General features: G+C 35.8%; 1 protein-coding gene across 1 annotated transcript; it reads left to right on the top strand.

Annotated features, from left to right (window-relative positions):
* Window positions 1-21,653: 21,653 nt before the first annotated feature.
* LOC112758308 (hypothetical protein At1g04090) lies at window positions 21,654-24,434 on the top strand. Its single transcript, XM_025806935.3, has 2 exons — window positions 21,654-22,000; window positions 22,512-24,434. The coding sequence occupies exons 1-2, from the start codon at window positions 21,871-21,873 to the stop codon at window positions 24,107-24,109; spliced, it is 1,728 nt and encodes a 575-aa protein (XP_025662720.1). The 5' UTR covers window positions 21,654-21,870; the 3' UTR covers window positions 24,110-24,434.

The following is a 24,434-nucleotide window of genomic DNA, read 5'->3' as shown; positions in this document are numbered from 1 at the left end:
CGGCACGGAGGACTTCTTCCATGATGGGGATCTCTCTTCGCAAGCCATGTGGATGTACCGTACCCTACTCCGGGGAGCCGCTATAGCGAGGAAAGCGGAATCCGCCTTGGCAGGGACGCGGTCGTTGGAGAACAGGCTCGAGTCCTCTGTCCAAGCTAATAATAAATACAAGGTTGAAGTCCAGTCACTTCAGAAGGAGCTAGTTGATGTGGAGGAGAAGGTCAAGACCTCCGATGCTGTCGTGGCGCGACTTACCGATCGGGAGCTCACCTTGGAGGGTCAGCTCAACGCTGCTCAAGGTCGGGTGAAGGAGCTTGAGAAAGAGCACGATGAGGCTCTTGCCTCGGCAACCGCAGCCAAGAATGAAGCAGCTGAACTGAAAAAGAAGTACAAAGGAAATAGAAGAGTTGTTGTTTCTACACAAATTGGAACTTATTTTAAAGAAAGGACTACTTCAGGGTCTCAATCGACTTTGAAAAGTGTTTTGGCCAGTAAAGAAATTGTGCACAAGGCTAAGTTGGGATTTGCTAAATGGATTATTGATGCACATATTCCTTTCAATGCAATTCAATCACCTTACTTTTCAACTTGCATTGGATAGTATTGCTGCAATTGGACCTGATTTTAAGGGACCGTCATATGATGAAATGAGAGTTTATTTGCTAGCTGATCTTAAGAAAGAGTGTCAATTACATGTTGAAAAGTATAGGAGCTCATGGAAAAGCACCGGTTGTATGCTGATGGCAGATGGTTGGACTGATCAAAGGCAATGAACCTTAATTAACTTCCTAGTTTATTGTCCGGCTAGTATGTCATTTGTTAAGTTTGTTGATGCTTCTGATATGATAAAAACTACTGATACCTTGTTTACTTTGTTTTCTAATGTTATTGAGTATGTTGGGCCTAGTAATATTGTGCATGTGGTTACTGATAATGCTGCTAATTATTATTTGCTGAAAAACTCATTCATGAAAAGTATCCAAACATTTTTTAGTCTCCTTGTGCTGCTCATTATATCAATCTTATTTTGAAAGATATTGCAAGTATTCCTCACATATCTGACCTTGCTTCCCATGCCTCCAAAGTGACTGTGTTTGTTTACAATCATATAATCTTCTTATCTTGGCTTAGAAAAAGAAAAAGTTGGAAAGAAATTATTCAACCAGGAGTCACACATTTTGCTACTGTTTTCATTACTTTAAAAAGTATATATGATCACAAGGAAGATTTGCAAGCATTGATGGTGGACAAATATTTCACTTCTCATAAATTAGCCAAAGTGCTAATGGAAAGATTATTAGTTCAATTGTCTTGGATAGTAAGTTTTGGCAAGATTATGTTACCATTGTGAAAATTGTTGGTCCTCCTATTAAGTTGTTGAGGATTATTTATGCTGATGAGAAACCCTCTTTGGGATACGTGAATGAAGGCATGCAAAGAGCAAAAAATGCTATCAAAACAATGTTTAGAAATTGAAAAGCTGCTTATACGCCATACACAAGTATCTTGAAAATTTGGTGGGATAAGCATTTGAAGCGGGATTTCCATGCGGCGGCATACTTTCTAAATCCAAGTTTTTTCTATAGTGAGGATTTTGTTGAGAAGGCAAATATCTTGAGATCTTTACTTGATTTGCTTGATGTTGAAACACTTTTCGATGACTCAGTTGCTGCAATGCAAGAGATACAATTTTATCGAGATTGTAAAGAAAGTTTTGAGAGGGAAAGTGCCAAGAGAGCGGCAACAAGACTCAAACCTGGTAAGTTATTTTCTTTCTAAGTTCAATTTTTAGTTTGAAAGTTTAATATCTTAAGTGATAAATATTAAACAATATTTGATTTTTATATCTATGTAGGTGAATGGTGGAAGTGCTCCTAATTTACAAAAAATGGCAATTTGTCTTCTTCATCTGGATGTGAGAGAAATTGGAGCCTTTTTGAACAAATCCACTCAAAGCGGAGGAACCGATTAGAGCATCAAAGGCTAAGTGATATTGTTTATGTGACCTATAACATACGTCTTCTATATAGGTTGCATCAAAAGAAGAGGAATTATGATCCAATTGATATTCAAAGCATTAACATCATAGATTTTTGGGTAATGGTAGATGAGGATGATCCTAAATTTACTAATGGAGATGTTGAAGACATTGAAAGTCTAATATATACTGATAATGCTATGCCTTCATATCCTAATGGTGAGTGACATAGCAAATTTTGTTTCCTTCTATAAAGATATATGTTGTTTATTTTGATTTCTTATTGAGTTTTTTTTTTATTTTACATTTTTATTAGATGGAAGAGACATGAAAATTGAAGTGGATATGCCTAATGTTTTAATTGAATCCTCAAATACTTTTTTTTTGTGGTACTTCTGAAGATGGTGGCTTTGGATTACCTATTTATGATGGAGACATTGGATCACTTAATGATGACTATGATTTCTGATGAGTAGTGTATTTGTTTAGCCGAAAGCTTGTTTATTTAATGTTGTTTCTTTTGGTATAAGAACATTTTGTGTTTGTCATTTATGTGCTTTTGATTTTCTTTAGTTATAAACTTTAATATTTGAAGTTGTTTATGAACTTTTAGTAATAAATTATGGATAATTTATTATGTGAAATTGTCAAATTGTCAAATTTTATTAGTTTAGAAATTATTGAATTTAAATATTTAAAATTATATATTAATTTTTTTATAATTTTACTCTATATTTAATTAAACCGGTTCAACCACAGTACGACCCAAGTTGAACTATTGAACCATTAAATCAGTCACTCAACCGGTTCAATGACCGGTCCAGTTCTCGCAACCTTGATATCAACAAGAATATATTCTATTCAACAATCAAATTCAGAATCTAAAATAATAAAATACAATAATTCAAAATCATTATAACTAAAAAATCAAAAAAATAAACTGAATTACTGAAGATTGAAGAACTTATGGTGGCAAAGAGAGAAGAGTCCACGGCGGTAGAGATACTACAAAAAAGTCGCCTAATACTGTCGAATTTGCCAAAAAAATCTGCCGGTAACCTGTTTACTGTCGGATTTAGTGGCAGAATAAATTCAACGGTATAAACCTCGCCGGTAACTATTTACAGGCGGATTTTTCGTCGCTAATTACTGGCGGATATAAACTTAATTCTGGAACTTGTTACTATCAAATTTTTCTCCCGATAAATCCGACAGTAAATCCGCCGGTAAACTTAAATTTTTAAATTTTTTTTGAATTTGTTGTAAATTCAGTATATAATTTTAAATATTTAAATTTAATAATTTTTAAACTAACAAAATTTAAATTTTTACAATTTCTTAAGTCGTAAGACGAAAAGTAAATGCGAGTTGTAAAATATAAAAATTAAAATAAATTCACGAGTGACAAGTTTATTCGACATCAAAATAAATTGTAGTAAATAAAGCAACTAAACTACTGTAATGAACAACTAATTAACAAAAATCTGAACAAGTTATTTAATAATTATCTTATTCTTTATCTATCAAAAAATCTTCACAAGTTTCACAAGCTTCCACATTACAATATTCATTAACAGGAGTCGGATTTTCACTTGCATTAGCTTAGCTCGATGCCATTTCTGTTCAGAAAAGATTTAAAACAATAAATATTCAATAATTTAGTTCAATATCACAGCAAACAAAAATTATAGAATTGTGTTGAATGCCAATTACATAAATCAAGGGTCAAAGAGTGAAAGAACATCAACAGATCAACTTCAAACAACATAAAATTCCTATGGCAACTAGAAGATCTAAGAGATTTAAGAGATTTGACTTTGAGAGGCCAATTCATGATCTATTAGCATACATTGAATCAAAGCTGACCAATCTAATAAGGTTTTAACACATCTTTAATAAAGACTAACAAAACTTTCCAAAGATTAACAAGGATTATTATCAAAACTTTAACACAATTTTTGTCAGCACAACACAAAACAAAACAACAAATCAAAGTCCAGCACAGCAAATAGTACAAAGAAAGTATTAGCTTCATGCCACAAAGTTTTCAAATCCCAAACCATTAATCTGATCATTATCACAGAAAATTCAACAAAATCTAAAGAAACTCAACCAATGCCACCAAATTTCTAAGGAAGCCTTAAATTTTGATTCTGCACACAGGTATCAAACTTGATAACCAGCATGCTCACTCAATTGCAAAATTGAGTATCACAACCAAATCATCAAAATCAAAATTTTCCAAAACTCCACCAAAATATTGATCAACTTTCACTGATTCACTCCAAACACAAATCATAGACTCACTATGTAGGTGTAGCACTCAGAACAATAAAGAATCCAAGAACACAACAAAGCTAAATAATTAAATAAAACTAAACAAAAAAGATAAAAATAAAAAAGCAAGAACAACCTTCCACAGTTCCATAACACAGCAACTGAGCAATTATCAACAAAATATGTTCTCAAAACTAAAAAAAAGAGTCATGTACCTAACAGAGGCAAGCAAGGCTTGGGAGAAAAATAAGGGCTGGAGGCGACCAAGGCTGAGCTCGGTGGAGGGACAAATTGTGGCTGGAGACAGCACAGCTGGAAGCGAGACTAGAGGCGGCATGACAGAGGGAGAAACTGAGGCTTCAAGAGGGTGATAGCGGAACAGCAATGAACGACGTTGACTAGAGAAGAGAGAGACAAGGACGACGTAGACGAGCATGAACGGTGATGCAAACGAGCACAAATGGCGATGCAGATGAGCATGAATGGCAACGCAGAAGAGGTCAACGGTGGTAGACGCGAGTTCGAGCGGCGACGAGGCAAAAGGGAGGCGATGAAGCCAGCATTGGAAAGGCTGCAGGTCAGACCTCCGTTGTTGAGAGTGTGAGCTTAGCTTAAGGTGAGAGACTGAGAGGTGAGGGAGAGAGAGTTCTTAAAAAATGAGGGTCTCTAAATTAGGGTTCCCAAATTTGAATTTTGGGGTTAATTTTACTGACAAATTTACCATCAGAAAAATCTGCCAGTAACACATAGCCTGTGATTAAAACTACACATTTCATTTAATTATGTTAACCTCAGATTATTTCGTCTCTTAATCCGATGGTAACAATCGTGCCAATTTTTTTTCCTCTAAGTATTACTGGTAAATTTATCGTCAAAAAGTTAAATCTAACAGTAACTTTTTTACCCGAAGAATTCATTGCTAAATCCGCCGCTAACCTCTAACGCAAATTTTGAGAGTAAATTCGATGATATTCAACGTTTTTCTTGTAGATTGAGTCCACGACGGCGGAGAGTCCACGGCAGCAGGGGGTACATTCGTACTTCGCACTTTTGCAGTGAGCTCGACAAAGAGAGAGGGATGACTCGAAGAAAGATGCTCAACACGTGGACAGGGACAGTGACGCCAACAGTAGCTTCAAACCGACCTTCTAGCGACGCGAGGAGAAGAGAAGACCTTTTAGTGGCAAGGATGGCAACCGCTAGTTGTCACTGCAGGCACCGATAATGGTAGGGGCTGATGGTGGAGGCGTGGCTTTGCTATTTCCTCTGATAGGGTTACACAAATTAGGATTAGATTTTGCTGAGAGTGAAGGGAGAGGGAGGTTTATTGCTTATGGCCTTTTGCCCGTTTGGGTTTTTTCTCTCTCTTTTTCCTTCTGGATCAAATCAACGTCGTTTTGATATTGAATAACGAACCAAGCTTTTAAAAAATCATATCGATTTAGTTCGTTTATCGGTTAACTGGAAATTCAACTAATTTTTTTACCGATTTTTTAAGAGCGATTTTAGGAGTTGACTGGACTGGCCAGAAAATCGGTTCCTAATTGATGACAAGTCATCTTAGCCTAGTTTCACTAGCCTTTTTCTTTTGTTTTCAATTGAATTATGCACTTTCTTGAGCCATAAGCAAGCCAATTGGGTAGATTTTCATGCTTCCTTTGATTTAATCAACCATAGATGAATTAATGCAATTTCATGAGGTTTTATGCTATAATTGTCACATATTATGAAAGAATGAATATCTCATGATTTTGAGCATAGCTTTGATGTGTTTGGTTGATTAATGATAGATGAAGAAAGGTTGGAGAAAGGTTGAAGCAAGAAGGAATAGCTAGGAGGAAGATAGGACAAAAAGTTTGAGCAAAAGTTTGCCTCAAACTTTAGCTCAAACTTTTAGATTAATTGAAAACGAACCAGGGAATAAAAAGCTTGACCAAAAGTTTGCCTCAAACTTTTGGGCAAACTTTTGGGCAAAAAGCTGGAGCAAAAGTTTGCCTCAAACTTTTGTGCAAACTTTTGGGCAAAAAGCTTGAGCAAAAGTTTGCCTCAAACTTTTTGGCAAACTTTTGGCATCACAAATCAACACTCTGGAGAGCAAAAGTTTGCGCCAACATTTGCCTCAAACTTTTTGGCAAACGTTGGCGCATGAACAACACACCCTGGAGAGCAAAAGTTTGTGCCAACGTTTGCCTCTAACTTTTTGGCAAACGTTGGCGCCATGAGTGTGCAAGGGGAGGCCAACGTTTGAGCAAAAGTTTGACCCCAAACTTTTGCCCCAACGTTGGTATCAGCAAAAGAGGGTGGCTGATGTGAAAAGTTTGAGTAAAAGTTTGCCTCAAACTTTTACTCAAACTTTTACTCAAGCTTTCATGATTCCAAACCCGGTTCAATTCGGTTCTTCTCCAAACTCCAAGAGCAATCAACCAAGGCTTCTATCAACCCAATTCCATCAAGAGCAAAGGCCCAATTGAAGGCTTGAAGACCATTTGAAGAAAGTGTATAAATAGCATAGGATTTTAAGTTTTTGGAGAGCTTTCTTTTCGGTTTTGATTAGTACACTTAGTAGAGAGCTCACTTTACATTTCTTGGCATTGTTGTTTTAATTCAAGAGAATTCGGGAGGAGAATTGATCTCTCTTCTTCCTTGTTCTTACCCAGCACTCTTTACTTTTCTTGTCTTGGATCTTGGGTTGGAGAATTGAAGGAAATCTGTTTCAATCTCATCCTGAGATCTCTCTCTGTTTCATTTTACTGCATAATTAAATTTCCATTTTGGTTAATTGCTTCTGTCTTCTACTTTCTCTGCATTTTTGCAATTTACATTTCCTTTGCAATTGTTCTTGTTGTATCTAGGAAGGCATTGAGATCTAGACTTGGTTATCTAGTCTCTTGAGTCCTGAGATCTGAATTCTCATTTTACTTTCTCTGTTTTAACGCTTTTCATGCTCATTTACAATTCTATTTTTAGATCTGATTCAATCCAAGTCATCTTCTATTCCTCTGCTTGTTGCAATTTTACTTTTCCTTGTTTAATTTCTGCAAATCCAATTCCCAATTCCCTTTACAATTCAAGCCATTTACATTTCTTGCACTTTAAGATTCTGCAATTTACATTTCTTGCGTTCTAAGTTTCTGCCATTTAATTTCTTGTTCTTTAAGATTCAGCACTTTAAATTTCAGTTCTCTTTAAATTCAATGCAATTTACCCATTCCCTTTACTTTCCATGCAATCTAAATTCTGCAAATCACAAATCACTCAACCAAATCTTGATTCGCTTGACTAAATCAACCACTAAACTAAAATTGCTCAATCCTTCAATCCCTGTGGGATCGACCTCACTCCCGTGAGTTATTATTACTTGATGCGACCCGGTGCACTTGCCGGTTAGTTTTGGGTGTTTTGGAGAAATTCGTTTCTTCCACAAAAATATACCATCAAGTTTTTGGCGCCGTTGCCGGGGATTGATTAGATTGACAATGATTAAGTGAGGTGGCAGTTTAGATCAAGCACTTTTTCTTTAATTTTTGACTAACCCACTAACTGTTTGAAGTTTTGTCTCAACTGACTACACTCAATTTTCAAAAGTATCACTGTGTGTTCCGTTGTTGATTTATATGTCACAGGAAAGAAGAGCGGCCAGAGGGAAGGATATCATTGAAGAAGGAGTTTCTGAGAAAGAAGAACACCACAACATGAAGCTGCAACTCATTACACTAATCGAGAACAATTGTTCCTATGGTGGAAATCCATTGGAGGATCCTAAACAGCACCTATCCATTTTTCTGAGGACCTGTGGTATTGTCAACCTCGATAGTGTAAATCATGATGCCTATAAGCTCTTGCTGTTTCCTTTCTCACTGAAGGATGAAGCGGCACAATGGCTTGAAACTTTTCCCCAAGGAAGTATCACTAGTTGGGATGATTTGGTTGCCAAGTTTCTAGCCAAATTCTCCTCATCCCAACAAAACATCAAGACGAAAGAGGGAATACATCCATTCATACAAGGAGAGGAAGAACCATTGTTCAAAGCATGGGAAAGATACAAGAAAGCAAGTGACAAAGTGGGTTTCCAAGCGTTCTATGAAGGACTAACCCCAGAAACAAGAAGAGCGGTGGATTACTTCTCAGATGACCTACTCAAAGCAACAGCAACTGGCCAAGGAACTGCAGAGTTTAATGACAAGAGAGCCAATAACCAACACTTATTTGAGACACCACAGAATGCAACTTCAGAAAAGGAAGTAATAAATCTTGAAGGAATAAAGGCAGTCATGAATCAAAACAAACAGCTACACCAGCAAACTCAGCAACAATTGGAGTCAATAGCTAGACAGATTGATTTTCTACATCCTACTACAGTGAATGCACAATTTCCACCATGGAAACCACATTCCTATCTGAGAATGAGGGAATCTCAACATCAGGAACAAAGGGACTTCAACTACAACAACCCCAATTTCCCAAACCTGCAAAAACACCACCATACCAACAACAATCACTACATACCACCACACTACCCACCCTTCCAACCCCCAACACCCCACAACCAACCAATCTCACAAGACTCTCAGAGGATCACCAATCTGGAGATCTTAGTAGAGAGAATGATGATACATCAAGAGATGATAAGCAAACACCAGGAGGCCTCACTCGGGAGAATTGAGAGGCAAATGGAACAATTAGCTAAGAATCTCACAGAAATGAGTGAGAAGAGGGCTAAAGGAAAAGAATCACTCATCTAGGATGAGCATCACAAAGCAAAGCCTCACTTAGGAGGACAATGGGACAAGGAGAATGAAGCTCAGAATCTGAACTGAGCAAGCACAGAGGATGTCAAGCTAGTGACAATAAAAGAGCGCTTGTTGGGAGGCAACCCAACCGGAGGTAACCATCTTTTCATATCTATTTTAATAAAAAGGCTAATTAGTTTTATCTATATTGCTAGAAGCTAAGTTTGGTATTACACACCAAAACAATATAAAGGAGAATGAAGGATTCTAAGTTTGGTGTTCCACCAAAACCCCATTATAAAACACATTCTCACTTTCTGCATAATGTTGGCTTCAAGCATATTGGATGAACTAGTTAACTATTCTGCTGTTTCCTAGTTTTCAGTTTTATTGCTTTTGAAAAAAAAAAGAGAAAAAGAGTTTCACACATGGTTAATTCGATGCATGAGAACCATTGGCAAGGTACTAAGTTCGGTGTTCCCACACCAAAGTGAGTTCAAAAGCCCACAAATAAATTATGCAGACTAACCATTGTCTCTAAGTGCTTGGGGAACAAGCAACTTTCAATATCACTGCAGGGTACCATACAAACTTTTGGAAAGATTTAGCATCATCTATCAAAAGGAAGAGAGAGGAATGTAAAGATCGGCAATGATGATGAGGAAGAGGAAAGCAAGCGAACTCCAAAAGGTTGTATTGTTCAGTGATTATTTTGTATCAGATGCTACTAAATTGAAAGTTACATAATACCCCTGCCTGCCTGCATAGCATAGTTTTTCTGTAATTCAATAAACAAGATGCTTGATCATTTACAACACTATACTCTCCAAAACTTGTTTGCACTCAATATTTCAAAAAAAAATGCATCACATGAAAGTTCTTTGAAAAGAAGGATTGAGGAATCAAACAATTTTGAGGCAAGCAAAAGATTAGGAGAAGTGGTGGTTCTAGTTGTATGATTATGTATTGAGGTTGCATGTTTATGAAAACTTGCATGGGAGCTCATAGGCAGGACATGAAGTTCAAAGAAGTATTGTGGAGATTCTCAAAAATTTATTGATCCAAGAAGCAGCAAACAAAACAAAAGAAAATAAAGAAAATACAAAAGCAGAAAAGAACATGGCCCAAGGCTCTGAGCATCAATTACTAGGCAGAAAAGAAAGAAGAAACAATGACTCAAAGAGTTGTTAGCCTAGTAAATGCTTGTGGTTGAGTTGTGTCAAAGAAAGAGGCTTGAGCAAGTAAATCCTTAGGGGTGCTTTAACACCTAATACCTTAAAACCAACTGGTTTAGGAGTATTGATTGAAAGCTTATTTAAAGAGCCGCTTTGAGACATGACACTTAGAGTCGAGGCCAAAGCACAGAAACTATAAGCTGCTTCAAGGTGATTACATATAAAGAGATCTCCATGATACCATTTGGATGAAAATCCTAAGACCTAAGACTCCCAATATGTGAGGACTAGTAAGCACTGAAGCCCTTGTATGAGCATATAATTTAGAGTTCACCCCACTGTTACTTGATCACTTCACTCACAGGACCTGACAAGTTGTTCTTCAATCCGTCTTAATTGAAAGAACCTATGAGCATAATTCATTCCTTGCTTGGGGACAAGCAAGCTTTAAGTTTGGTGTTGTGATGACAAGTCATCTTAGCCTAGTTTCACTAGCCTTTTTCTTTTGTTTTCAATTGAATTATGCACTTTCTTGAGCCATAAGCAAGCCAATTGGGTAGATTTTCATGCTTCCTTTGATTTAATCAACCATAGATGAATTAATACAATTTCATGAGGTTTTATGCTATAATTGTCACATATTATGAAAGAATGAATATCTCATGATTTTGAGCATAGCTTTGATGTGTTTGGTTGATTAATGATAGATGAAGAAAGCTTGGAGAAAGGTTGAAGCAAGAAGGAATAGCTAGGAGGAAGAGAGGACAAAAAGTTTGAGCAAAAGTTTGCCTCAAACTTTAGCTCAAACTTTTGGATTAATTGAAAACGAACCAGGGAGCAAAAAGCTTGACCAAAAGTTTGCCTCAAACTTTTGGGCAAACTTTTGGGCAAAAAGCTGGAGCAAAAGTTTGCCTCAAACTTTTGTGCAAACTTTTGGGCAAAAAGCTTGAGCAAAAGTTTGCCTCAAACTTTTTGGCAAACTTTTGGCATCACAAATCAACACCCTGGAGAGCAAAAGTTTGCGCCAACGTTTGCCTCAAACTTTTTGGCAAACGTTGGCGCATGAACAACACACCCTGGAGAGCAAAAGTTTGCGCCAACGTTTGCCTCTAACTTTTTGGCAAACGTTGGCGCCATGAGTGTGCAAGGGGAGGCCAACGTTTGAGCAAAAGTTTGACCCCAAACTTTTGCCCCAACGTTGGTATCAGCAAAAGAGGGTGGCTGATGTGAAAAGTTTGAGTAAAAGTTTGCCTCAAACTTTTACTCAAACTTTTACTCAAGCTTTCATGATTCCAAACCCGGTTCAATTCGGTTCTTCTCCAAACTCCAAGAGCAATCAACCAAGGCTTCTATCAACCCAATTCCATCAAGAGCAAAGGCCCAATTGAAGGCTTGAAGACCATTTGAAGAAAGTGTATAAATAGCATAGGATTTTAAGTTTTTGGAGAGCTTTCTTTTCGGTTTTGATTAGTACACTTAGTAGAGAGCTCACTTTACATTTCTTGGCATTGTTGTTTTAATTCAAGAGAATTCGGGAGGAGAATTGATCTCTCTTCTTCCTTGTTCTTACCCAGCACTCTTTACTTTTCTTGTCTTGGATCTTGGGTTGGAGAATTGAAGGAAATCTGTTTCAATCTCATCCTGAGATCTCTCTCTGTTTCATTTTACTGCATAATTAAATTTCCATTTTGGTTAATTGCTTCTGTCTTCTACTTTCTCTGCATTTTTGCAATTTACATTTCCTTTGCAATTGTTCTTGTTGTATCTAGGAAGGCATTGAGATCTAGACTTGGTTATCTAGTCTCTTGAGTCCTGAGATCTGAATTCTCATTTTACTTTCTCTGTTTTAACGCTTTTCATGCTCATTTACAATTCTATTTTTAGATCTGATTCAATCCAAGTCATCTTCTATTCCTCTGCTTGTTGCAATTTTACTTTTCCTTGTTTAATTTCTGCAAATCCAATTCCCAATTCCCTTTACAATTCAAGCCATTTACATTTCTTGCACTTTAAGATTCTGCAATTTACATTTCTTGCGTTCTAAGTTTCTGCCATTTAATTTCTTGTTCTTTAAGATTCAGCGCTTTAAATTTCAGTTCTCTTTAAATTCAATGCAATTTACCCATTCCCTTTACTTTCCATGCAATCTAAATTCTGCAAATCACAAATCACTCAACCAAATCTTGATTCGCTTGACTAAATCAACCACTAAACTAAAATTGCTCAATCCTTCAATCCCTGTGGGATCGACCTCACTCCCGTGAGTTATTATTACTTGATGCGACCCGGTGCACTTGCCGGTTAGTTTTGGGTGTTTTGGAGAAATTTGTTTCTTCCACAAAAATATACCATCACTAATTAATCCAGTCAAATCAGTCAGTCCGATCTGATTTTCAAAACTTTGATAAAAACATGCATTAACCTTCAATTTGGTAGTTGGCAGTCGTTTTCTTATATAAAAAAACTCAACAATGCATGATATAATATATAGTATGCACATTCAATGTTTTACACAAAGTCTAGTGGGGTTGGGTCATTTCGTTGCTTGTGTTATTATTAAATAAATAAACTAGTATTTTGCACTTGTTAAAAGTTTTAGTTTTGTCACCAAACAAAAATTTTTAATTTGAGAATGTTAAAAAATATTTATTTATGAAAGAGATAATTATCAAATTGGTATCCAAAAAATTTAGACGCTGATAAAAAGAATCTCGAAAGATGTTAATGACAAAATAGCCTTTAAAAGATTATAAAATTTGACAAAAGTAATCAAACGTCAATTTCTCTCATTTCTGTTAACAAAAAACCTTGAGGTGACAAACGAAAAGGGTGACATGACAAACTCTTCCCCATTCCTCATTACCAACAATTTTCTCTCTCTTCTCTATCTCTCTTTCTCCTCCATTTTTCTCCTTCTCTCTCCCTCTCTCTATAACACTCACTGCAATTTTTCATAAACATAAAATAATTTTTCAATTTCAAGAATTGCATTAATGAACATAGACACAAAAATACCAAAATCAAAATTCAAATGAAATCATATCTAAAATCTCAGCTTTGAAACCACATTATTCATTAAAAGAATCTAAAATATATAACAAAGATAGAGAAACCACAACATCCATTAACAAAAAATCATAAAAGAGAACAAAAAAAAGAAAGAAAAAGATAGGGACAAACAAAGAAATATAATAGGGAGAAGAAGGTGAAAGGATAAGGGCAATGACAAAGGAGGATGGTCCTGCTACCCCTGTCTCTGACTTACCGGAATAGAAAAGAGAGAGGGGGAGACAGAGTAAAAGAATATATATATATATATATATATATATATATATAGAGAGAGAGAGAGAGAGAGAGAGAGAGAGAGTAGCAAAGGAGGAATTAGAAGACAACGTCGTCGTTGGCGAAGGAAGTCATTGCCACTAAGAATGAGAGTCATGGAAAGATAGAGCTCTTCTGCTGCCATCACAACATTGCCGTTGCCATTGTTCGATTGTCCGTTGCTACCACTTGTCATCTTAGTTTTGCTCAGTAAATGCTTCTTCCTCTTCTTTATGCTTTTTGCTAGTCGTTGTTGATGTTGCCAGAGGAGGTTGCTGGAAAGAGGGGTTTGTGGTGTAAAAAATGCGAAAAAGAAAGAGGTTGCTAGGAAGTATTGAGATATCACATGAGACACATTAATTTTGATGCCTTTGGAAATTTTGATTTGAGAGAGAAAATTAAATCTAAAGAGATTTGAAGGAATGAATTTGGGGGATTTGGATTCTCTAAAGTTTGAATTTCACTTTAGAGAGTAAAGTGTGATCTCTCACCATTTATTTTATAGGTGAAACCAAGAATAAATATGAGAGAGAAACCATTCAAGGATAGAAGATCACACTTTACCCTCTAAAGTACAAATTTAAAATTTAGAGGATCTAAATTCAAATTTGGGTTAGAAAGAGATCAAAATGGGAGAGAGAATATTATAATTATTGGGATTAGGATTTTTTTTATTTTCAAATAATTAATAATGCCACATCATTTTTTAGTTTGTCATGTTACCCTTTTTATTTGCCACATCAACGTTTTTCGTCGACGAAAATGGGAGAAATTGACGTCTGGTTATTTTTGTCAAATTTTAAAATCTTTTAAGAGTTATTTTGTTGTTAACATCTTTTAAGATCTTTTTTATTAGCACCCGAATCTTTCGAGTACCGATTTAGTAGTTACCTCTTTATGAATATTTTAAAATTTTTAATTTGTTAATATAGCTAATAATTTTAGAGTAAATACTCATTCCAGTCCCTAACCATTTGGACGAAGGACTAAGCGCCCCCAACAATGGGAACTTTTATACAAGCGGGTCTTCATCCACCCAAGAAATGGTCTTCGCACCCCTTGCAGCCGGTTGAAAAATGGTAAAGTGTTGACGTGTCAGTGGATCTTCCACGTGAGATTTTGTTCCTCCAAAATTAAGCAAATCGACCCCTACAGAGAATCTAAAATGACAATGTGAAGAACAAAGCTCATGTTCTTCAATAACAGCAAAACCCCAAAATGACAAAATGGCCCTTCCCACAAAGTTCATGGTCCACTCCTCTACTCTTTCCTCCCTTCTCTGCGACCTCTGGCAACTACATCCGCCTTTGGGAGGTTCGAAAATCCTCCATCAAGGCCCTCTCTCTCTTCAACAACAACAAGACAAGTGAAAGTGTGTAATTGGGGTGTTTGTAAAATGTATTAACTAAATATGATGGATTATACGCACCCCCATGCTAGGGAAGTAAAAACTAGAGAAATCAGAAGCAACTCTTTCAATTCCTCCGGCACCTCCTGTGGTGGCTTCGACTGGGAGAAGTGCATGAGCATGTCGACATGCCGTGCCTTCCCTTCCGATCTCACCGTTCTTATTGCCGATGCCACGAGATTTGTCGAGTTCTGTGTATGGGCTCAACTTCAAGGTCCCTTTCTCCGAGAAGGACCATACGACAAAGAAAGCAAGGGAGGAAATAGCCCATAACTATAATCACATCTACGGGCTTTCTATCACGGGCCTAAGGTTCTTCATGGTTTGCAGGCTTTCCATCATAGCCTGCGAACCTTCTTCAACAACAGCAAGACCAGCTAGTTCTACGTCCCTCTCACTGTACCGCCTTCAATTGGAACGACATCGATCCCAAATACATTGAAACTTCAACTATCGAACAAGCAGGATTTGAGGTACATGGCCATGATCTTGAGATTAGTAATAAAGTTGTGATATTGCTTGGACTTTTCAGAGTTCCAGGTACATTTGTTCTGCTAGGGATGATGCTCAAGCTCTGATTTGAAAATTGTCTACTATAGCTGGACCCAATGGGATTGATCTAATGTCTGTGTATTTTGCTAGGATTTTGTTCTTCACATTGTTGTTTTGGATTCTCTATAGAGATCGATTTATCCTAATTTTAGAAGAAGAAAATTCCATGTGAAAGATTCACTGACACGCCAATACTTCACCGTTTTTCAACTAGTCGCAAGAGGCGTGAAGACCTTTTTTTTTTTGGACGGATAAGGACTGCTTAGATAATTTTCAATTTTTGAAAAATTCTTAGTCTTTCGTCCAAATAGTTAGGGATCGAAATGAACATTTACTTATAATTTGAACTTCAAATGCATCACTTTGGACTTTAAGTCCGAGCACATTAACATAGTGGCATGTACTCATTCATGGGACAGCGACGGCGCACAAGTAGCCTATTTTTGATGTAGACTTCCACTACATTTTGGTCCACTATCTACCATGATATATCAATTTATCTAAAACTCTAAAAAAGAAAAAAAATTACTGATCTGTATTTTGTGTCAACCACATTATAAGAAACCACATCATCATAAATTCTCTCTTCCCTGCGGCATACAATGTAAAAATAGTGATGTTACATATGTAAGTCTTTTTTGACAATTACATTTTTAAATATTTTTTGACAACTAAGTTTAATCAAGTTGCTTCAAGTCCAACAAAAACAAACTTCATTATTAGTACGTGTAAATATGCTATCTTTTCATATTCCGCACTTCTTCGCATTTTTCTTCTTCTTCTTTGCAAAGAGGTAAAACAAAAGAATTATCAGAAATTGAAACAAAAAAAAAAGATAATGATGACAACGAAGAAGAAGAAGGAAGAATTTTAAATTATGCAGAATTTATTAGAAAATAATACGAAATTTTTTTTACTGTAATACAGAAGTTTCTTAATCTTAATACCAAAATTTCTTAATCGCGATATAATAGGGTGCAATAAAAATTATAAGAATGTGAAAGAAGAAGAGGAGGAGTTGTTTTGAAATATTATTTTGTTGAATGAATGTATGTTTACATTTATTAGATTGAATTCTTACTATAAACAAAAATAGCACCAAAATTTTATAATTTTAACACCAAACTTTTGCTACAAAACACAGAAATCTCTTCTTTAATGCTATATTTTTTTTCTTATTCTTTTTTCTTTCTTTCTTTAATTTTCTTTTGCTCTTATATCTTCTTTTAGGAGTATTGCTTCTCATATTTGACTTGCATGAACATGTATTGCAATATCTTTTTTAAAGCTGTATTTTTTCTATTTTTTATTTTTCTTTCTTTATATCTTTCTTTTATGTTTCTCTTACTTCTTCTTTTAGGAGCATTATTTCTCATATTAGCCTTGAATGAATATATTTGTACTGTATTACAATCTTATTTAGTTGAAATAATTGTTAGTTTACAGTTATTGGATTGAATTCTTGTTATAAAAAAAAATAGCACCGAAATTTCTTAATTTTAATACCGAAATTTTGCTTAAAAAACATAGATTAATATGGTCTTTAACGCTGTATTTTTTGTTCTTATTTTTCTTTCTTTCTTTTTTTGTTCTGTTGCTCTTTTTTTTCAAGAGTATTGCTTTTTTTATTAGACTTAAATATATATTTATTGGATTGAAATTTTACATGTGCAACGAAAAAAAAATGAAGGAAAAAAAAAACACTGTAATGATAATGATGATGACGATGGAAGAAAAGGAAGAAAGAGGTGGTGGCAGCAGCGGCGACAGTAGTGGTGATGACAACGACAATTAAAAAAAAAAAAGAAAATTGAGAAAAAAAAACAGCAATATAAAGAAGAATTAAAAAAAAATGTACGTGAATATAAAAAATAGATATATAACTTAATTAAACTTAATTATGTAAATCACTTGATTATAAAGCATTTTTGATATAAAAGTAAGTTATATAATCCAATAGATGAAGATATGTAACCAATAGTTATACAATCAGTAACATATTTAGTAAAACTACAACTTGCTTTTGTAATTTTTTTGACTAAAATTATTTCATCCATCCATTTGAAAATATAAATTTCCTGCATATTAGAACAACAAAGCAACATTAACAAAAGTCGGGAAAGATTTAAACAATTTTCGCAGCAATTTCAGATAAACTACCATTACAAGTAAATTATTTTGTTATAAAAGATCAATACACCAAGAAGAAAGAGCACAAATTGACACCTCAAATCTAAAAAGAACAAAAATCAGTTATTATGATAATAGTATATATCTTTCCAAAATAGTGCAAATCTTACCAGATTCTTCATTCTACCTATGTCATAAGAAAACAATTATCCATTTTCCATAAAAAATATCATCCCTTCCCATTAAAAGAAAAAACGACTATTAAGATAATTTAAACACTTAAAAAGTACATATCTAAGACCAGTGAACTTGGAACTATTAGTACCTTCACTTTCAACACAGTTGCTACCGAATAATTGAGAATTGATTCTCTATTTTTGGTTCTTTTTCTAGTAAGTTTTTCGACAATGATTGCTAGATCTTGTTCTATTGTTCACCAATTTCATGCATTCTCAGTCTCTTGAGAATCTGAAGAGGCTCTACTTTTGTTCTTTGGAAAATTCAAAGGTTAGAATAAAAAGAGAAACATAAAAAAATAGAATGGGGAAAGAAAAGACACTAGATGAGGAGTTGAGGAGCCAATGGAATATTTGTATAAGGTCTACAATGGAAATTTAGGGAGTTTAAGAGATATAACCATTAGCATTACCTTTTTCGATCAGCTAAAACTTTTAGGATGAGTGGTATCATGATATGATATTAGAGCTCTAAATCCGAAAGGTTAAGAGTTCGATTCTTGATGAACCCAAAATTAATTTAAACTTTTGGGAAGATGTTTATTATCCCTAGTACTCGGATGATTATTCTAGATAGTATAGGAGATGTTCATTTTGTAACTCAATAACACATTGTACAAATAGTCCATTGTCTCCCTAACAGGATCCTAATTTTTTTTGTTGGTCACAACATGAAAAGAAAAAAGAGGTGGTGTTTTGTGTGCATATGACTTTAATATTGGATTTTTTTAATAAATAAAATAAATATTTTATTTATCAAAATTTGTAATTTGTAAGTTTTTTTTATTAAAATACACTTTATCTCTTATTTCATTTACAGTGTAAATAAAATAAAAGTGCATATTTCTCGTTTACACTATAAACGAGATAAGACACGAGTCGACATGGCCATATCACGTTTGTACACGTGGTGTGTAAGGTCTTATCTCATTCACAGCATAAACGAGATACATGCACTCTTATTTTGTTTATACTATAAATGAAATAAGAGTGGAGGAGGCTTATATATATGTATTTCGTCCACAACGCCGTTTTAGTCCATATCTCATCCATTTCTTCAACTTCTCTCCCATTTTTATCTTTTTCTAATCAAATTTTCGAATTACTACGAGATTATGGTGCGCGTCAATGGACATGATGCGTACTGCAGAACATCTGCCCCCATGGCTAAAGGAAGAGGCGGAGTAGGGGACATAGATGTCTGTTGTTTCCCACATCTGCTTCAACATAGTTGAATTTTACCATGTCGATCAGGTGAAGCACCAGTTTAATAGCAAGCAGCCAATGCCAGAAAACTCGGTCAACGTTGACAAGTTCCTGACTACCACAGGACATGGCGAGGATATCTGGTGGCCTACCAAACTTCGTGAGTGGTACGATCGGTGGAGGGCTGAACACATGTCGATGGTCTTGAGACATGGTTGGTGCTAAACATGTGTGCGCTCCTCCAATCTTACGCACTTCCCTAACAAAATAGCACATACGTGGTTGGTATTTACACAAAATATAACAGTGATAAATGATATTAATTACACCACAGTTAAATGAGGACTCACCAATATCCGAGATTTTGTCGGAGGGCAACACGGAGACTCCACGTGCATCTAGCTGCATATTGCCAGCAATAAACAATGTACTTTAATCGGTGCGACTCCACTACTTGATACTCAACACTTCTGCATATACTGTAATTCTTCACACTCTGCATCATTACATCTTTACTCTTGAATTTGTGACCAACCCAAAACTGAACACCACTGTCTAAGTTATAATCATCTTCACCCGTGTTGGAAAATGAAGTTTTCTCGTGTATCGCATCCAAATCTAGCATTTGATAGTGACTAGGTACAGCTGAGAAGGCCAGAATTTGTTGTGAGGCAGGAAGTAGATACCGAACTGATGCCTCAACCGGCGTCTCAGGTATGAACTCCTCTTCGTCATCATCTTCAGAAGAACCACTCTCGTTGCTTTTCACAACATATTTTTCGTCGGATTTCTCACCATCCACGTCCATGTTTTCAACTGGACCCGCAATGTGTATCTGTTGTGGTGCGAGAGGTGGGTCATCCTGCACGAAATCCGAGTTACCATGGACCTCCGCAGAAAGCTCCATAACTTTTTTCGCTATAACCGTGGATGTCAAACATGAGCCGCACATACTCGTTGCCATTGAGCCAAAACAGGCAAAACCGAAAAACTCTATTTCCCATCAGTGCTAGCAACCTTTACCCCACCTTTCCTATCTCTTTTCTCCCACTACCACCAACACTACTCAATATCAGACTCTTCAACTCGGACGAAGAACCAACTCACCTGGTGCGCAACAAAATGGGATTATCACACTCAAATATGATCCTGGTGTCACTGTTTTTCATATGACAATTGGAATACACACTTACAACCACATATCCACTACCAGTATACATTTTGGCTTATTTTTGGAAGAAAATCGAAAGAGAAGAAGAAATGAGATGTTTGTGAAGAATACAAAAGGTTGCACATCTTTTTATAACTGATGAAAATTTGTCATAATATATCTCATTTGCAATGTAAACGTCATAATTCTTCACGTATCCCGTTTATAGTGTAAACGAAATAAGAGTGCATGTATCTCGTTTACACTATAAACAAAATAAACACGTTTAGTGTTTCGTGCCTTATCTCGTTTACAGTGTAAACGAGATACGTGAAGAATTATGACTTTTACGGTGTAAATGAGATACATTATAACAAATTTTCAGCAGCTATAAAAAAATATGCAACTCTTTGTATTCTTTACAAACATCTCACTTTTTCTTCCCTTTCGGTTTTCTTCCAAAAAATAAGAAATAAGCGATAAGGTGCATTTTAGTAAAAATGCTACAAATTACATATTTTGATAAATAAAATATTTATTTTATTTATTTTAAAAAAATATCTTCAGTATCCTTGGAGAAGAAAATAAATTCAAAAAAAGTATATTAGTTTTTTTATCCAAATTCCTGCCAATCAGTTTTCTTATAAGACATAAAAATAATAAAAATATTCATATACATTAATTTTTGTATACCATTTTTTATATAACTTTCACTTTCGAATAATTGACAAAAATTATATCATGAAAAAAAAATAATCAAAAGATTATATATAATAAAAAAAATGGTGTAAACGTGTTATCTATTTAGGGGTGACAAAGCGGGCCGGCCCGCCCCAACCCGTCCCGTCCCGCCTATGCCCGCCCTATAAACGGGGCGGGCCACCAACTAAAATGGGTTCAAAATGCTAGCCTGCCCTACTTTATGGCGGATTGGCGGGTCAGCGGGCTAGCCCGCTTGATTTTTTTTTTTGAAAAATTAAATTCATTAAAATTAACTAAAAAATAATAATTAAAAAATCAAATACAAATAAAAAATAGCCAAATTATAATATAATTTTTTTACTAATTTTTTTAATTTTTAACTTCAATAAAATTATTCAAAATAATATTTGTCAATAGAACTATCTTTATTTTAAAAAAACAAGTCACATAATTCGAACAAATATACGAAATTGTAAAATAAAATAAATAAAGTTAATAACTAAAAGAAGAATAAAAATAAAAACAAAAAAAAGCTATAATTATTAATTTTATAATAGTAATCGCTCTTTTATTTAATAAAAAAAAGAAAAAAAATGTCCGGCCCGGCGGATTGGCCCGCCCCGCCCCACCAAAACCCACCAATTTGACGGTGCGGGTTTGGCGGATTTTTTTAATTTGGCGGGCTCCAAATCCTAGCCCAACCCGCTCTTTTTAGCGAGTTTAGCAGATCGGCCCGACGGATTCAACCCGTATTGCCACCTCTATATCTATCTATCTCTCATAATGAAGGGAGCATGAAGTTGCTGTAGACTAGTGTTGTGTCTTCCTTCTCCTGGGGCATGTGGTCAACGGGGTGGTAGAGAGAGAACCACATCACTAATTACTCCATTTCTGCACTTTACTTTGTTACATCAATACACCGTAAACCATCTCCGTTTCAGCTCTCACATGTTCAAGAACCAGCATCACTCTCAACATTAACACTTTGTGGTGTCATAGAGAGAGATGTTTGGGTGTGAATGCTTTTGGTGGAATACTAATAACATTAATAATACTGAACCTTCTCAACTCTACTCTTCTTTTGCTCAACCTCAACCATTCTCTCTGCCTGCACCTCTTCCCGATTGGCCACAAGGTATCTATTTATTGACAATAATAATACGCTTTCTATTTGTAACTCTTTTTGGGGATGCTGCTTCTGTTCTTTTCCTCTTCTATTGTTGCTAATATTCAAGGATATACACCAGAAATTCAGGCCCTTTTCTTCTTTGATTTCGTTCTCATACTAAATTAACAGGCCCCATGTTACGGTGGGGGTGAATCCTTTCAATTAAGAGGCCACCTTGTCAATCCATGGTGAAAATCTACACTTGACATGGTTTAAGACGTTTTAGTGAATTTTTACACTGATATGTACTTGAAGTTGAAGGCAGCAAAATGCATAGCTCTTGCATGTGTTATTTTGTTCAGATTTGTTTTTGTTCAGAGGTTGAAAAATATTCATTAATGCATCAATTGACACACCTTTATTGCAAAATTGTTTACCATTAGTGCATCAGACTTGAGTTGTTAACTAATAAACTAATATCCTGTATTTACTACATGGTTGATCTAATTTTTTGAATAATATTAATATGTTGTTATAGGTGGTGCTTTTTCCAGTGGAAGAATAAGCCTTGGACAATTAGAAGTTGTAAAAATAACCAATTTTGAGAGAGTTTGGTGCTGCACACAGGGTTTCATATTCTACAGACCTTTGGAGATTCCTGATGGTTTTCACTGCCTTGGACACTACTGCCAATCTAATGTGCAGCCATTGCGAGGATATGTTCTTGTGGCTGGTGAAACTGCTTTGGAACCTGAACCTGAAGTTAATCATTATTCTTCAAATAGCCCTGTGTCAGAATCTCCGGCTCTAAGAAAGCCAATTAACTACTCTTTAATATGGAGTGCTGAGTCACCGGATGGTGGATGTGGTTATTTCTGGTTGCCAAATCCTCCGGCGGGTTATAAAGCAATGGGCATTGTAGTTACTAGCATACCGGATGAACCTGACGTTGAAGAAGTTAGATGCGTGCGAAAGGATTTGACAGAAGTTTGTGAGACTTGTGATCTGTTAATAACAATGGACTCAAAATTTTCAAAAAACTCATTTCATGTTTGGAACACACAACCTTATAGAAGAGGTATGTTAGGTAGAGGTGTAGCTGTTGGGACATTCTTCTGCAGCACCTATGCTGATTCTGGCATAGTGTTTGATATTGCTTGCCTGAGGAATCTTGATTCCACCTTACACGCCATGCCGAATCTAAGCCAAATTCATGCACTTATTAAGCATTATGGTCCGACCATGTACTTCCATCCTGATGAGGTATACTTGCCATCATCTGTGCAATGGTTTTTCAAGGACGGAGCACTTCTGTATTCACAAGGCAGTGAGAAGGGTAAGAATATTGAGTACGATGGTTCGAACTTACCAAGTGGAGGAACAAACGACGGCTTATTTTGGATAGATTTGCCTACAGATGATGATGCCAGAGATAATCTCAAGAAGGGAAACATAGAGAGTGCAAAACTGTATGTTCATGTAAAACCAGCATTGGGAGGAACATTTACTGATATTGCAATGTGGGTGTTCTGTCCCTTCAATGGACCTGCCACCCTTAAGGTGGGTTTGTTGAACATTGAGATGAGTAAGATAGGAGAACATGTAGGTGACTGGGAGCACTTTACCCTCCGTGTAAGTAACTTCACTGGAGAGCTATGGTCAATGTTCTTCTCTCAGCATAGTGGCGGCGAATGGGTGGATGCATTCGAGTTGGAGTTCATTGAAGGGACTAACAAACCAATTGTTTATTCATCAAAGCATGGGCATGCTAGCTACCCTCATGAAGGTACTTACCTTCAGGGGATATCTATATCCAGACTTGGAATCGGAGCTCGGAATGATGCTGCAAAAAGTGATCTTGTTGTGGATTCAAGCACAAAGTATGAGATTGTTGCGGCGGAGTATCTTGGAGCCGTAGAGGAACCATGTTGGTTGCAGTATATGAGAGAGTGGGGTCCTAGCATTGTGTATGACTCACGTTCTGAGATAGACAAGCTGATAGATATGCTGCCTGTGTTTGTTAGATTTTCTGTGGAGAATTTATTTGAATTGTTTCCAACCGAGCTTTATGGTGAGGAGGGACCAATTGGTCCAAAGGGGAAAGCCAATTGGTTAGGAGATGAAATATGCAGCTAGTCCTCCTATCCCAGAAGGAAAGAATCTCAAGTGATCACTGCCAATTTATGTGTTGTATTGTTAGTCTTGAAAATGGCCATGTCATATTAATAGGACAAACCAAACATTCTATACTTGTGTAGTTGTGTTTATATCCCTCTTAATATGATACATTTTCATCTTCAAAATGTAAGCAGGTATTGTCTAGGATGGTAATATAGGTTAGATTATAATTCCTAGTGGTATGAAAAAGAACATATATGTGGTTCTAAAACCTTATGAACGAATGTAAAACATGAGATGAAAAATGGTAAATATTCGGAATAAATTTTTGTCCTTACACAAA

Source organism: Arachis hypogaea, chromosome 16, assembly GCF_003086295.3.
Source record: "Arachis hypogaea cultivar Tifrunner chromosome 16, arahy.Tifrunner.gnm2.J5K5, whole genome shotgun sequence".
Classification (NCBI taxonomy): Eukaryota; Viridiplantae; Streptophyta; class Magnoliopsida; order Fabales; family Fabaceae; genus Arachis; species Arachis hypogaea.
This window is presented reverse-complemented; position numbering and strand designations above follow the sequence as displayed.

Excerpts from the sequence above, each read along its gene's own strand:
- LOC112758308 (XM_025806935.3), top strand. The coding sequence starts at position 21,871 with ATGTTTGGGTGTGAATGCTTTTGGTGGAATACTAATAACATTAATAAT. Across the intron at positions 22,001-22,511 it reads TCTTCCCGATTGGCCACAAG|GTGGTGCTTTTTCCAGTGGA; the intron begins GTATCTATTTAT and ends ATGTTGTTATAG.